Source organism: Podarcis pityusensis (assembly GCF_964106645.2).
Source record: "Podarcis pityusensis genome assembly, chromosome: 16".
Taxonomy (NCBI): Eukaryota; Metazoa; Chordata; class Lepidosauria; order Squamata; family Lacertidae; genus Podarcis; species Podarcis pityusensis.
In genome coordinates this window covers 12,207,702-12,223,925 of record NC_138041.1, presented here as the reverse complement: position 1 = coordinate 12,223,925, position 16,224 = coordinate 12,207,702, and the positions used below count along the sequence as shown (strand labels likewise).

Genomic DNA, 16,224 nt, shown 5'->3' with positions numbered 1-16,224 from the left:
ATCACTACACCCGAGAGGTTCTGCAGGGAAGGAAGTGGCCATCTTTCATCTAGATATTTGAGGCCAAGTCCTCCTGCGCCTCACATAAATCCCAGGGTGGGTTACAACTACAGACCAGAGGTGGCGGGATTTTTAAGCCCCACGGCCACATTTCTTTATGGATCACCTACTGGGGGGTGGGGCACATGCCAGCAGTGGGCAAGGTCAGAGGGGAAAGCGTACAGAGCTTTGTACGGTAGGCCATGTTCCATCTATGTGAAAGCCAGAGATTTCTGCATTATGAGATTACAACTGTAATAATGTAATAAACAAACAAACAAATAAACAAATTTGTTCTACACCCAATAAACTCCCATCTCTCCATCGTCCATGGCAAAAAGCACTCAAGGAGGGCTCAGAGCAGGGCATGATGAGGTGAGATGGAGGCTGGAAGAGTCCTGGGGCCTAGATAAAGATACCTGCATGGTCATATTCAGCCCATGGGCTAGGAAAAAACACAGCAATCGGGCCCACAAAGCTGGGATATTCTCTGAGCTACACAGGAAGTCCTCAAGGACCTTCCTCTTGGACTGGTGCAGATGCACATATAAGGTTTCCTGGCTCTTACCAGGACCAGGCTATGGGATCGGACTGTCCTCCCCCCACCCACCCACCCACCCATGAACACTCTTGAGTACAAATTCCCACCCAGCTTCACCCCATGCCTTCCTTGCTAACAGTTTGTGAGGACAGCCTGGAATGTAGCCTTGGCGGGGAGCTTCCTCAGCAAGAGACTTATCAGGCTGCAGCCTTGAACACTTTTCGCCTGCCTCTCCTCCGGTCCGGGAAGCAGAGGAGCTCCTGGTCTCGGCACGTTGGCTCGGAACGTCTCTTTGTTGCCACCCACCGCGCACGGCTCTGTGATGGATGGTCTTGTGGGAATACAGGGGCGGCCAGTGCAGAGGCAGCAGCAGCCTCAGGCCAGGGTCTCTGTCCCAACATATTGTTTTTGGAACAAGCCAGCAAGGCCCTTCTCTCCTTTGCTGGTAGTCAGCTTTTTGCAAAAGCTCTGCTAGGAGACAACTACAACTTAGCCAGATGGAATTAGAGATTTTGAGTCCAATGCCTCACCTCCCTGGCAGCCAAGCTCAAACAGCAGGAGCTTACAGAGGAGGGTGCCAGCCTGGGCTGACCGGAGTGTCTTTGGACCCCTCCAGCCATCTATTTTATTGTGTACTCTGCAATATGCATAGTCCATTAGTGGCGGATTTATACTGGACCATACAGACATCGTTCTGCTTTAATATTTGTTCTGTTGTGCTTCTCCAGCGTTAGCGCATTCCTGTCGTTTGGAGGAGGCACTCTTGTGCTATTGTGGAAGTAAAGCGGGATTAAAAACAACAGCCGTAGATCATTCAGTGATATAAAAAGCTGCAAGTTTTCATGGGGAGTTATGGGTTGTGCGCCAATTGGAAATGTAGGCCCGATGCTTTTGCGGTATTGAAAGCGGAATCATGTGCAAATTAATGCCCTGGAACCACCATGAGCACAAATAACCATGAATTCACAATAGAAAGGATGTCCAGAGAGGCCCCGGGTTAGATGAACCCACTGGTCTGATTAAGGAAAAAGCAGCTTCTTATGCTCCTATTCAAAGCCAACAGTGTGTTAGGTGCTGTACCAAAAAGAGAAGAGACTAGAGCAGGTGAGACTAGGACTGCAGGAGGCAGGGAGGGCGTTGGGAGGGCGATGCAGTGACTGTTTAAATGTTAGCCAAAACATCCGCTAAGAGGAAGGCTAAGGTGGTTCTTGGAAGCTGTACCTATGCTGTCATTCTGTAGGAGTGTTGGAGGCCAGTTTCTGAGGATCTCCATTTTCAGTCACAAAAACTCAAAGCAGCAAGTTTCTAGTCCTTCTGAAGCAACGATACGCTTGCAAGAAAGTGCATACAGGAAGAAGTGCCAAATGCTCTCAAGACTTAGAATGCCAGTTCTGGCAAGTCGAATCCAGCTGGTTTGCTGTAGTCAGGCTCTCAGGCGGCTTGTGTGTTACAGATATACAGAGGGAGAAGAAAAGGTCCTCTCTTCTTGGCCTTCTGAGAGGATTCGCAACCAGAAACAAGTTCCAGTCTGCCTAGTCCCCTGATCTTCAAAGCAGATGAACTGTTTGACAGGGGACTGCGAACAGGCTTGGTTGATGTTCCCAGGTGGATGTTATATTCCCCAGGCAGTGAAGACCTGCCCCCTTGCTCAGGAACAAACATTGGTCCGCAGAAAACCCCATTGGCAGTTGCTCTGATTCAGTGGGGAATTTAGGTTTGAACAATTTAAGGTGAATTAAAGTGCTCCGTTGCCCTAGGGCTACGAATTCACCATTGTGGTTAAGAAGGTGATAGGAAAATGTGCCGAAAAGTGTGGGTTGGACAACTGGTTAAGGGGAAGACTTGCAAATGCCCTGCTTGCAAATCAGGAAGAATCTTACGGGCCTCCTTTCCAGTTGAGGTCAGATGTGCCGCCTCTCTGCTGAACTGCCAGTGCCTATGGAATACTTTTCTTTTCTCCTAGCAGGCATTTTAATTGACGTCTGATTTTATAGTTTTAATTTTTATTCTCTGTAAACCGCTTAGAGATTGTTGCAGTTAAGTGGTGCATAAATTGCTTGATCAAATAAAATAAATGCAGGGTGAATGCTCGCTGTAGTAAAAAAAGGAAAACAAATGCTCAGATAAAAATCTGGATGCAATCTGACCTTTGCATAAGCTTTGTGCAAGCCGGTGTGGTGTAGTGGTTAGAGTGTCGGAAGAGAACCTGGGAGACCAGGGCTCAAATTCCCACTCACCAGTGAAGCTCACTGGGAGGCCTTGGGCCAGTTGCTGCCTCTCAACATGACCTATCTTGCAGGGTTGATGTGGAGATTAAATGAGGACGGGAGAACCATGTATGCCACCTTGAGCTCCTTGGAGAGAGAAAAAAGGTTGGCTATAAATGCTAGTAGTAATAATAATAATGAATATTAAGCTGGTTGGCTCAGTGCTTTAAGTCAGCTCTCCACCATGACCTCTGAATCGCCAGAGAAGCAGAAGCTGCAGCAAATCCTTTTTGGGATAAGGGGGGGGGGCAGGAGGGGCATGTATGAGGCCAGCCTTTTCTCATAAGGTTGGAAAGGACCCTGCGGTTCACCTAGTTCAGCCCCCTGCGTTGCAGGAATATGTCGCTGTCCCATGCGGGGATCGAACCTGCCACCTTGGCGTTATCAGCACTGCGCTCTAACCAGCTGAGCGCCTCTCCTCTCCACAGCTCCACCCTGACAGCGACCCAGGCAACCCTGAGCTGCACAGCCAGTTTGTGAAGCTCAACGAGGCCTACCGGGTGCTCAGCAAGGCCAGCAGCCGGAGGCGCTACGACAGCACACAAGCAGCCCAAGAAGCTCGGCCTCCCCCAGGCAGCCATGGCAGTAGCACCAGCAGTAGCGCCTGGAGGAACCCTTTTGATTTGGGCAACTTCGGGAAAAGGTATGGAACGAGAGATGCCCCCCACCTCTGGGAACAAAGCTTCCCTTCCTGCGAGCTTCACGCCAATGGCTCCTGACTACCACACATAAGGGTAAAAGATCCAGTCCGTCATCTTGTTCTCACCTCCTTGTGCCTGTTATGGGAACCTGATAAGCAGGACCTGAGCACAACAGCAACTCTCCCCACTTAATATTATTATTAAGGTAAAGGTAAAGGGACCCCTGACCATTAGGTCCAGTCGTGACCGACTCTGGGGTTGCGGCGCTCATCTCGCTTTATTGGCCGAGGGAGCCAGTGTACAGCTTCCGGGTCATGTGGCCAGCATGACTAAGCCGCTTCTGGGGAACCAGAGCAGCGCACGGAAATGCCGTTTACCTTCCCCCCACAGCGGTACCTATTTATCTACTTGCACTTTGACATGCTTTCGAACTGCTAGGAGGGCAGGAGCAGGGACCGAGCAACGGGAGCTCACCCCGTCGCAGGGATTCGAACTGCCGACCTTCTGATCGACAAGTCCTAGGCTCTGTGGTTTAACCCACAGCGCCACCCGTGTCCCAATCAATATTATTATTAGTAAAAAAGGTATAGGTACCCCTGCCCGTACGGGCCAGTCGTGTCCGACTCTAGGGTTGTGCGCCCATCTCACTTAAGAGGCCGGGGGCCAGCGCTGTCCGCAGACACTTCCGGTCACGGGGCCAGCGTGACGAAGCTGCTCTGGCGAGCCAGCACCAGCGCAGCACACGGAAACGCCATTTACCTTCCCGCTAGAAAGCGGTACCTATTTATCTACTTGCACTTAGGGGTGCTTTCAAACTGCTAGGTGGGCAGGAGCTGGGACCGAAAGACGGGAGCTCACCCCGCTGCGGGGATTCGAACCGCCGACCTTCTGATCGGCATGTCCTAGGCTCTGTGGTTTAACCCACAGCGCCACCCGTGTCCCAATCAATATTATTATTATCATTTATTAAATTTCTATACTGCCCTTCATCCACAGATCTCAGGGCGGGTCACCATATATAATCACACTTGCGATTCCCAGTGTACCCTGAAGTGTCCCGATTTCCCCCGGACATCCTGGAATTGCAGAAGCCGTCCAGCTTCTGGTTTGAATCCTGGAATGTCATGTTTTCTCCCTCCAGCGCTGAGCTCGTGGAGGAGGATGAGCCGACACTTGCAGAGGTGCTGTACTCTTGTGCGAGTCAGCCGGCTCTTTTGAGAGCTTGGTACAGAAAGACGCATCCGCAGGAAGGTTGGAGGGTATGCAGTAATAATCATAATAATCATGAGGATGATAATTTTATTGTTCATACCCCGCCCATCTGGCAGGTCAGACCAATGGCTCATCTGGTTCAGCATCCTGTTCTGGCAGAGGCCGACCACATGGGAAGCTCACAAGCAGGACCTGAACGCTCTCCTCGCTTGTGATCCCTGGCAAATGGCACTCAGAGGCAACCCTGCTATTGGCTAGTAGCCATTGATCGCCATCCTTCTTTGTCCTCTGCCTTAAGCAATTTGAAATATACTCGGAGTCAGGTGTGGATTTCATTCTCTTTATTCAGCTCATAGTAGTGAGGAATGCAAGTTCCCCCAAAATATCTGCTTTATATACATTATTTACACAATGGGCTGCACGTGATTGGCTAATTCCAGGATTCTCCTCTAGGCCAATCAGGTTGCGGATTCACTTCCACCTGGAGCTGGATTGGGTGGTTCCTGCGGACCAATCATACTGCTGCATTGTTCTAGGACCAATCAGACTGCTGCATTTTGGATCCTATTCAACTCAGTACATAACAAAATTACATTGCACCACCACTGGCCAGGGCTCTTCAGGCTTGGGCTGCCAGGTGTTTTGGAGCTACAGCTGCCCATCATCTCTTGCCATTGGCCATGCTGGCTGGGGGCTGATGGGAGATGGAGGCCAACCCCACCTGGAAGGCCAGAACTTCCTCCTTCAGGCTCTACAGCCCCCTGCTCGCCCCCCAACTGTAGAGGGCACCAAAAAATCTTGCACCTGCCCAGTTCTGTAAGCAGCCAGCCAACCAGAGTGCAGCGGTCTCTGTGCCAGCCCTGTGCTGACTTTCTGCTTTTCCCTGCAGGAGCGCATCAGAGCCCAACGAGGACGTACGGTATTGGCAACAGTTCCACCACTCTCCTTCAGAGTCATTCTCAGGCCCCGAGTTCGAGAGGAAGCGTCGCCAGAACAGATACATCTTTGGGTACTGTTTGCTCGTCATAGTGGGCGGCTTAGCTGCCCACTACATAGGATTCAGGTATGGGGCTGCTCCCTTTTCCTCCGTCCCTGCCCACCACCCCAAACCAGATGAGAAGGTTCCAGGTTTAAAGTTCTGGGGTGGGGAAGCTCAGGGGATTGAAAGTGGCCCTCTAGGCCTCTGTATCTGGCCCTCAGAACTCTCAGCAGGCCACACCCCTCACCAGCCCTGCTCCACACCCTCCTGGAGTGCTTTTGCCTGGCTGGGATGTGTCCTTGAACTCTGATAGCGCCTCCTGCTGGCCTGGAGGAAGGAGAGAGAGGGGTGTGTGTGAGTGTGGGTGTAGAAACTAGCCTACTATACTAAGGTAAAAAATTGCATCCTTGGCTCCACCCACTTTTGCCCTTCTCTCCGCCCCCTCCCAAAGGTTGCCCGGAAGGGAATATGCCATCGGGCTATAACAGCTTCCCCATCGCTGCCCTGGTGAAGCTTGACAATGCATCGCACAGATTTAGCTGCGTTAGTTTCTTCCGCATAGTTTGCTGAGCCAATGCAGGGGCAAAGAGCTAAGTAGGGCATTGGGAATCCTCTCTGGCAGCAGGCCCTGCTGCCTCCTCACCCCTGGACCGCCTCCAAAGGTATCCTGCCCACACCACCCTGCTTTACCATCATGAAGACAAGCTGCGTGGGAAAGTGGGCAGCCCCAAAAGTTCTGAGGAGGCTGTGTGATTTGCAAGCCACTCTTGTTCCTTGATACTGGGAGCCAACTCCTCTCCCTTCTTTGGTGGAGCGTGTGTGTGAATTGTAGAGTTGAAGGGAACCCCAAGGGTCGTCTAGTCCAACCCACTGCAGTGCTTTGCTGATCATTATTTATTTTGCATTTATATCCCACCTTTTTCTCTAAGGATTTCAAGGCAGCATTTGGGATTATGGATGCAAAGCAGGAGCACTGGAACATTATAAGCTGCCTTCTCCCAGGCTGGGCCATTTGCCCATCCTCCCTAATATTGCCTTCTCTGACCGACAGGGTCTTGGGCAGAGACGGGCCTTTCCCTTCGCCTGCTGCTTGAAATCCTTTTCGTCGGAGGGGCCAGTGAGTGAACCTGAAACCTTCTGCAGGCAGGAGGTGTCCCTCCCTCTGCCACAGAGCGATGATCCTTCCAATTTAGTAGCTAAGACACTTGAGCTACAAATGAGGAAGTCCCCGGTTCAAATTTTGCCCCAGCCGTGAACTTTCCAGGTGGCCTTAAGCCACACTCACATTCCCCTCCCCATGCAACATGGAGAGAATAAGAACAAGAAAGAGCCCTGCTAGATCAAACCAAACTATTCCACCAAGCTCTTTCCAACCTGGGTGCTTAGGGGAAGCCCACAGTCAGGACGCAAAAGCAAGATTTTCCCTTTCCTGGTTTCTTCAAAGCCCAGCTGTTGTTTAGAGGTATACTGCCCCTGCTCATGGAGGTTCCACTTATTGATCACAGCTGTCTTCTCTCCATGAATTCCCTTTGCCAACCCAGTGCCCTCCAAATGCTGACATCAGCCCCATCATAGCTGAAGCCATCGTTGCTTTGCATGAAGAAGGTCCCAGGTTCCATCCCCGGCAGCATAGGGCTGGGAGAGAATCTCTTGCCTGGACCCCTGCAGGGCCACTGCCAGTTGGTGGAGGCAATAATGAGCTAAGAGCCTGCTGGATCAGGTCAGTGGCCCATCTCATCCTGCATCCTGTTCTCACCAGATGCCTGTGGGGAACCCGCAAGCAGGATTCGGGCAAAAGAGCCCTTTCCCCTCCTGTGGCTTCCAGCAGCTGGTATTCAGAAGCATGGCTGCCTCCAGCTGTGGAGGCAGAGCTTAGCCATCATGGCTAGTAGCCTTTCATAGCTGTCTTCCTCCATGAATTTATTTACAGTGGTACCTCGGGTTAAGTACTTAATTTGTTCCGGAGGTCCATTCTTAACCTGAAACTGTTCTTAACCTGAAGCACCACTTTAGCTAATGGGACCTCCTGCTGCCGCCGCACCGCAGAAGCATGATTTCTGTTCTCATCCTGAAGCAAAGTTCTTAACCCGAGGTACTATTTCTGGGTTAGCGGAGTCTGTAACCTGAAGCGTATGTAACCCGAGGTACCACTGTAATCCTCTTTTAAAGCCATCTAGGTTGGTGGCCTTCTCTGCCTCCTATGCAAGCGAGTTTAACTACGTGCTGCATGAAAAAGTACGGGCAACTTCCTATTTCTGTGTGGGGGATATGTGCACATTTAAGTGAAAATGTGTATGCAGTATTGGGAACACCATTGAAAAAAGCCTGTGAACACCCTCTAAACCAGGGGTCAGCAAACTTTTTCAGCAGGGGGCCAGTCCACTGTTCCTCAGACCTTGTTGGGGGCCAGATTATATTTTTTGGGGGTGGGGAAATGAATGAATTCCTATGCCCCACAAATAACCCAGAGATGCATTTTAAATAAAAGGACACATTCTACTCATGTAAAAACATGCTGATTCCCGGACCGTCTGTGGGCCAGATTTAGAAGGCGATTGGGCTAAGTCCAGCCCCCGGGCCTTAGTTTGCCTACCCATGCTCTAAACCTCTGGAAGCCCTTGAAAAACCTTTTAAAAAACAAACCCCACCAAACTTCACCAAAACCATTCCCTCCAAACCTCCTTGCTCAAACTCCAGCTCTCCACAGCCTCCAAAGGTAGGTGCAAGGGCTCCTGGGATTGCACTTGCAAAGGTTCGTGGGATTCTTAGACGCTGTTTGTGTGCAATTTTTGCTGTTTCTGTACTATTTTGAGGCCGTTTTTGACCCTTTTCATGCCACTTCCGGCTTCACAGCGATGCATGAGGTCGCGGTCGCTTGTGCCTTGAACACAGGTAAATAGGGGAGTTGCCTGTATGTCCTTTTATAAGGGAGCTTCGTGGATAATTGCAACATGCATGGCAGATAGAAGGAGCCCACATCAGACACTTGTAGGCCATGGGCTCTTTAGCAGAAGCTGGTGCTGGTTTACATTCACACAGATTTCATGTAGGGGAAGTCCCTCCTTTTGAACCCAGAAAGGGACGCAAGCCCTCATGGTTCTGGAGACAACTGCCTTTGCATCCTTTTGGCCTGTCTTGGTGGTACGGCGGACCCTTGTGCGGTTGCTGGTGCTGGGCTGGTTCTTTTCCTTTCTTTTTTTCCCTGGCTTGCTTCGCCACCCCCCTCCCAGCAATGCAGCCTGCCAACCCCGGCTGCCAGCCAGCCAGCCAATTCTAATTCTAATCCATTGCCTAATTAGCCGGCCATGACCAGGGAGAGATTAATCGTGAGCAGCCTTTAATCAAGCCTAATGCAATTAAACATGCCTGCTTATGCTTGAATGGGGAGGGGCATTTAAAGGGGCCTGAAAAGGGGGGGGCAGGGCACATGGGTGAATCAAATTCCACACCCATGTGGGGAGATGAGCAACAGGGGAAGAATGCCCCTCCCGCTTTTGCAGGGCGTCTTGCCATCAACTGCCTCTCCTTCCGTGCTTCTCATTCCCCCAAGTTTGTGGAAGGGCTGTGGCTCAGGGGGTGTGGGGCAGAGCATCTGATTTACATGTAGAAGGCCCCTGGTTCCATCTCCAGGTAGGGCTGGGGGAGACCGCATCTGAAATCTTGGAGAGCCGCCACATGCCAAAAGCATCTGATTGGCCACTGTGAGAACAGGCAGCTAGACTAGATGGGCCTTAGCCCTGATCCATAAAGGCTCTTCTTACGTTCTTCTTCATTCATAAAATAATTAATGCATCCACTCACTTTTCATTCATGCAGCAGTATTGGGCGGCGATCAGAGGATGTTTCTGCAGAGCAGTTAACATGTCTGGGGTGGTGGTGGTGCAGGAGGAGGAGGAGGAGGAGGAAGTATGCACCTAGTATGAACAGTGCTGGGGCGAGTGAGCCTCGGCTTTGCCACTTCCTGCTTCTTCCCAGGTTGTCAAGGGAGGGCACCTTCAGCTGTCGAAGCTGGTGGAGCTTAAGACACAACCCTGCCCCACCAAAAAATGCCCAGTGGAGGCCACCCATGGATAGATTTCAGCTGGCATTTTCCTCAGGCGGTTGCCAGCCTGCTTTTTAATCCCGCTTCCAGAACCTTTGAGCGATCTCCCCACAGATAAAGACTTGGGAACTGAGGGATGCACTTGTCAGTCAGTCCACAAACATTCCTTTCATTTTATTTTGCTGGCTAAGAACGAAAGGCGGCGTTTGCAAAGGATTCTGGGACGGGCAATGCCGTCTGCCTGCTCAAGAAGCTAAACACTCTACACTCGGGATCTAATCCAATTCGACGGACTCGTCACCCATACCGTTTCGTTTCAGTTCTCACTTCGCTATTTTTAACTGTTCCTGATCCGGTCCTTCAGCTTTTCGGAAATAGCGTTGCTGTTCAACTTTTTTATGATGATTTCAGAGCTGACTGAAAACTCAATGAGCCGATGATTGCCCATTGAAGCATGCATCTTGCTGCAGGGTTACTGTCTGTTCAAGTGAGGATGATGAGGCGGTGATGGATCTCTTCCCCACACCCAGCCACTCACTGGAGTTACAGCTCTTTGCCATTTCTTTTCTTGTCAGCCGGCTAGCATTTTCAAGTATATTGCCAAGCAAATGAGTGACTCACCACACCCCCAAAAGCTCAGTTCATAATTGGTCAAGGGCCAAGGCATAGCTCTCAGGGAGTGCTGATAATTCCCCCTCAACCTCCCCACACACTTTGCCCAGGAAAAAAAGAACAAAAACTGCAAATTGTCTTTTTGCATGGATTAATAAGTATAAACAAGATGATAGGAAAATTAACCCATTACTATGACGTTGTTAAAAAAAAAAAACGTGCATCAGACTTGCCCTTGAACTCTCACAAAATACACACAAAGCCCATTTTGGGTTCCATCAACAGATGTCATGGATTCACATTAAGATGCAAGAAAGTGGCTGTGCTTTCTCTGTGCATTTGGCTAAGCCACAGGGGCAAAAGGCGAGAGAAAGGTTAACGATAAAACAATGAATGTTAATGGTGGTTAATGGCTAACGTAATCACGTCAACACTTCAACTGTGATGTTAAAGTAAATACACATTTCTGCAATACCCAGTTAGCAGACAATTGAGGACAAATTTGGTGATGGTGTCCACACTTGTGTTTGTCCCATGCCTAAGAAGCATGGGTCTGAGAGCTTTTTGCCTGGGAAAACCCGCTCTGTACCACTGAATTGGAGCAAATGCCCACTTGCAGAAAACCCAATTGCTGTTTGCACCAGTTCTGTGATAAATAGCAGGTTTTCCCTGGTGGAAAGGGGGGGGGGAGTCTGGACGAGCCGTAAATTGTGTGGGAACAAATGTTGTCATATTAGAAAAATGCTAAAAGCAAAACAGTATTAGGGGAAATCTGCAAGGAAGGTTGGCTTGCAAAGAGCGGACAAGCAGTCTCTGGGCCAGTTCAGTTTGCTCATAGCAAATTCTGCCACCCTCCCTGCTTTACACACACACACACAACCACACAAGCCCAGTTTTGCGGAGCCCAGGGTAAACACACGAAAAGGCTATTAAGTGGCAAGACATTTTCTCATGGAAATTTGGGAAGATGGAAACAGGGTGGGTGGGTTGAGTCCTTCATTAGCTCTTCTTCCCTGCGCATCGATAGGACTTGTATTTATTAGAAGTGTGGCACCCCTGCCGTTGTTTCAGGAGGTGAGGCGCTAGTGGAATAAGCAGTAGCAGTCTCTTTGACATGCTGTGAATATAATGTCAAACATTCAGGGAGAGGGAAAGGCAGTCTGCCAAATGGAAGGAAACATCCAGCACCAACAGCATTTGTGTGCAACTGAAACATAGAATGCAGGGAACATTGGGGGGGCGGCGTGGCTGTTGTTTGTTGACAGGGCAACTGCTTAGCATACAGAAGGTGCCAGGGTCAATCCCTGATGGCATCTCCAGGTGGGGTTGGGAGAGATCCCTGCCTGAAACCTTGGAGATCTGCTGCCATTCAGTGTAGACAACACTGAGCTAGATGGACCAGGGCAGAAAATATATCTGACTGCTTCCCCCACCTGCAAGGGAACAGGATATTTGGTCTTACACCATCTCTTGTTTCCTTGCACTCCCACCCCAGGGAAGGCCTCTGTCTTGAGCTAGGGCTATAAGGAGGCACAATGATTTCTGCCCTCCCTGGGTCCTTCGCAATCAGCACTGTTTCCATTCTGCTGCAGTTCAGCTTGCTTAGTTTCTGTTAAATGCATTACCAACGCTAACCAGTAATGCTTTACTGCTTCTGTTCCACTTCTAAACCTACCCAAACACCTTTTTTCTCTTCCTTTTTTGCAGGAAGCTGGAGAAAGTTCACAACAACTTCATGGATGAGAAGGACCGGGTCATAACCCAGATATATAATGAGAGCAAGGAACGGGCTAGGTACATATATTCTCATTTTTTTTAACCCCAGATAAATGACCCTCAATGTGAACTGTATTCTTTCTACAACATGACTGTATTTTCCTTAATTTCCATAATTTATTTTTAAGTTTTGCTAAGTACAGTCAAAGCTCTGGGTAGCACTGAACCCTACAAGTTGTCCACATTGTGAATTTAAAGCACTATTATACCATTTCAGCAGTTATGGAGAATCCAGAGAACTGTACTTCATTAAGGGTGCTGAGAATTGTACTGCACCATTAACAAACCACAGTTCCCAGGATCCTTTGGAGGAAGCCCGTTAAAGTGGTATAAAAGTACTTTAAATGTATGGTGTGACCACTGGAAGTCTTTTTTCCCCTTCCTATTTTTTAAAGTGACTTTACTGGGCAATTGCCACCCCCAACAGGTGAAACCCATGAGGCTATGAGGACTAGAAACTTGCCTCTTAAAAGTAAATAAATAAATTGAAAGCTGAGATCCTTGAGATGCGGATTTCTGCCCCCGGTACCTTATTTTTAATTTGTTCTGATTTCTTTGCAGGTTATATAATAACAAGCACTCATTGTCATTCCATTCTGATTTTCTTGCGTGGTGGTTGCATGTCTTTCCACTAGTCAGTCCTTTATCCCACACTCCTTAGTACATTTCCTAACTTTGTTTTCCTAACTTCAAAAAGGTCTGCCTGTTGTTTTTAACGTGGATTCGTTGCACCAGAGCTGTTTGATCTCCTTTAATTGTGCAAACCTAAATTTCCAGTACGCAATTGAATCCTTCCTGTAAAACAGTCTGGAAGGGACAGTGGCTTCTTCTCCCAAGGTATCCTGGGATTCTCTCTTAGGATGTCTCCAGATGGTCTGTCTTTTGCACAAGGGATTCATGCGCTTATCAGAACTTTAGGTTTGGGCGTTTAAAGCGGATTAAAGGGCTCTGTCGTCCTAGCGCAACAAATCTACTTCAAAAAACAACAACAAATGCCAACTTCTTTCAGTTACAATAGTTACGGGGAGATGCACTGGAAAGTGCGGGGTGAGCGAACGATTAGCAGGCAGACAAATTAATGTTAACTGTAAACCCAGATACTGTATTTCCCACCCATCCTTGGTTTTAACGTGGGGCTGTTGGTTGGTTTGGTTGTAAGCCACTCTGGTTTGGCTTGGGCAAGCTAAAATGACTAACAAATGTGATACACAAACAAACAAACCAACAAACAAACCACCCTTTATCAAAATATATTGCGATTCGCAAGATAAAAATACAATATAAAAGTTAAACTAGAATAAATAGTTTCTATCACACAAATAAATAGTTAAACTAGAAGCAACAAAACTATAAGTCCCTGCCCAGCTCATAATAAGGCTGCACTTAAGAAGTTGGTATCATTGAAACCTGGGATAAGAATTCATTGCAGTGCAACGTGTGCTTATGTGGAACACAGTACTAAGGTTTGCAGCGCTTTTGAGTAGGCTCTTGATTTACTGTAGGGGTGGGGAACCTCAGGCCCAAGCTGCAAATGTGGCCCTCCAGGCCCCTTTGTCTGGCCCTCGGAAGTCTCCCCAGCCACACCTCCTCTCTAGGCCATGCCTCTCATTGTCCCTGCTTTGCACCCTCCTTGAATGCTTTTGCCTGGCTGGAATGTGTCCTTGAACTCTGATGATGCTTCTTGCTTGCCTGGATATGGAGAGACACATCTCTCTCTCTCTCTCTCTCTCTCTCTCTCTCTCTCTCTCTCTGTGTGTGTGTGTGTCTTCTTTCTGTGTGTGTACCACTGATTTCTGCATGACTGCAATGGGGCTTCCTGTGCATGGGTGAGAATCCCATCCATTGCTCTGCCCTCTTTTGACCATCACTGGCTCCTTGGAAGGTTCCCGCAATGTCAGTGTGCCCCTTGGGCTGATAAAGGTGGCTGCTTGTTTTAGCACTCTGCAACACTGAGCTTGCTTGCCTGGAGGAAGCCTGGTTGGTTCTCACCCGCGGTGCTTGTGCTTCCCCCACCCCCAGGTCCATCGGCTTCCAGAAGCAGCAGGAGCTACTGCGGCAGAAGCATGCTGAATTCGCCCAGCGAAACAGCGCTATCTCCAAGCAGGTTCCGGGAGGAGCCTTGGACTCTGGGAGGGAAACGGCTCTCCCCATCTCCACTGCCAAATGAAAAGAAAAACTGAGTTGGACCTGAAATCCTCAAGCCTGGGTTCCCTGCCTTTGATTGTGGCCAGCTGCTGAGGAAGGGGCATTTCTGAGCCTCCACCACCCATTTCTCCACTTGTCCTCCTTCCTAATAGAAACATCGCTGTACAGTGAAAACTGGGCCTCTGTTGTTGTTTTCCTTGGCCTACCTCTCTTGCCACACAGAAATACGCCCTCTGCCCTTCCTCCACTCCAACCTGTTATGGCCTCTCCAGGTAGGACTGGGAGAGACCCCCTGCCTTGAAACCCTGGACAGGTGCAGACATTACTGAGTTTAGATGGAGCCGATGGTCTGGCTTGGCTGAAAGCATGTTTCTCCACCCAGGAGTTTAATTGGAAGCAGGGCCTAGGAGCCAGGATTGGCAACGGCCTGCATTGCCAGCTCTTGGTCTATGGCAGGGGTGGGGCAGCTCAGGTGTGGGAGCCAAATGCCTGGCCCTCAGGACTGTCCCCACAGCACACCTCACTTCCTCAGGCCACACCCCTCACTGGTCCTGCTTCACATCCTTCTTTCTGCCTGGCTGGGATGCTTCCCTGAACTTTGACAGTGCTTGCCTGGATGGGAAGACAGAGAGTGCTGTGGGAGTGTGTGTAGAAACTAGTCTACTGTACAAAGGTAAAATTTGCATGGGTCACTCCACCCACTTTTGGCTCTGGGCCCCCCCACCACTGGCATGCGGCCCCCAGAGTGTGGCACAGAAGGGAATGTGGCCCTCAGTTTGAAAAATATTTCCCACCTCAGGTCTAGGGTGTCCTCCCAAGCTGGCTGCTGAATGTTTCAGCAGTTGGAACTGGCCCAGTCTATTCCTCTGCCCTGTGGGCTTCAGGCTCCATCAGCCAGCACAGCTGGGCCTGTGACACCTCAAATATGGAAGGGGGACACACAGCTTTTCCCTCATCCTCCAACTCAGTGTTGCAGCCCATCCTGGAAAGTGGAAACCTGCAGTCTTGATGTGGGCAGCACAGATGAGCAGAACCTCCAGGTAACCAAACAACACGCCACTCATTCCTCTCACTTTGCCACTGTGTGTTGTCTGAAGCAGCATTTTCTAAACATGAGAGGTTTGTAAGAGCAAGAATTAAACACCCACCCACACCCAGGTCCCATCTTCACTATATGTTTAAATCACTATCATGCCACTTTAAACAGAGCTTTCTCCTCAAAAAATCCTAGAAATTGTTGTTTGCGAAGGCGAGGTAAGGAGAGTCCTATTCCCCTCACAGAGCTACAAATTCCCAGAGCTCCTTGGGAAGAGGGATTGGCTGTTAAAACCACTCTAAATATTAAAGCTCTTTGAAGGTGGAAGATGGATCTTGGCACCCTTGAGAAAAACTACAGGCCTTTGGGGGAAGCCGTGGTTGTTCAAAGTGCTATGGCATTGCCTTAAACGCATAATCGAGATGGGACCTCAGAACAGCTCATCTACCCACTGTTCTGAGTGTGATTGGAAGGAGATTGCTTAGGGCTGTTACTCACTCAGAGATGAAATGGGTAACTTCTTCTGAAGGCTAGTAATTCTGCATTTCCACAGTGGAAGCAATTCAGTCGCGCTCAGTGCAAAGGCATGGCAATATTACCCCGCCTTGGGCAGTGGCTGATTGACAAAAGGCCTAGACCAGTGATTCATGCAGAGATACCACAGGCAGCCTTCTCTGGGCTTAATGCCTCAGTGGCTTTAAGTGTTTTGTGCCAGGGCACAATAAAGAGGAGCTGCGCAGACACCATGCATTTAAAGCACTTGCCTTCCCTCAAAGAATTCTGGGAACCATAGTGTCTTAAGGATGGTGGGAAATGTAGTTCTCTGAGGGGTAAGCAACAGTTCCCGGGTTGTTGTTTTTTTTTGGGGGGGGGAACCATGTGCTTAAAATCTATGGTTCTATTCAGCCAGGGACTATGTAGAGGGAAACTCAAG

At 49.4% G+C, this 16,224-nt stretch overlaps 1 protein-coding gene across 2 annotated transcripts in view; it reads left to right on the top strand.

The window, feature by feature from the left end:
* DNAJC4 (DnaJ heat shock protein family (Hsp40) member C4) overlaps positions 1-14,428 on the top strand; it is a 41,399-nt gene extending 26,971 nt beyond the window's left edge. For both annotated transcript variants that reach the window (XM_080985546.1, XM_080985547.1), the window contains exons 4-7: positions 3,276-3,490; positions 5,590-5,763; positions 12,041-12,127; positions 14,129-14,428. In XM_080985546.1, the coding sequence (XP_080841672.1) occupies positions 3,276-3,490; positions 5,590-5,763; positions 12,041-12,127; positions 14,129-14,276 (624 nt within the window). In that variant the 3' untranslated portion in view covers positions 14,277-14,428. The remainder of the gene's footprint in view (positions 1-3,275; positions 3,491-5,589; positions 5,764-12,040; positions 12,128-14,128) is intronic.
* Positions 14,429-16,224: the final 1,796 nt, after the last annotated feature.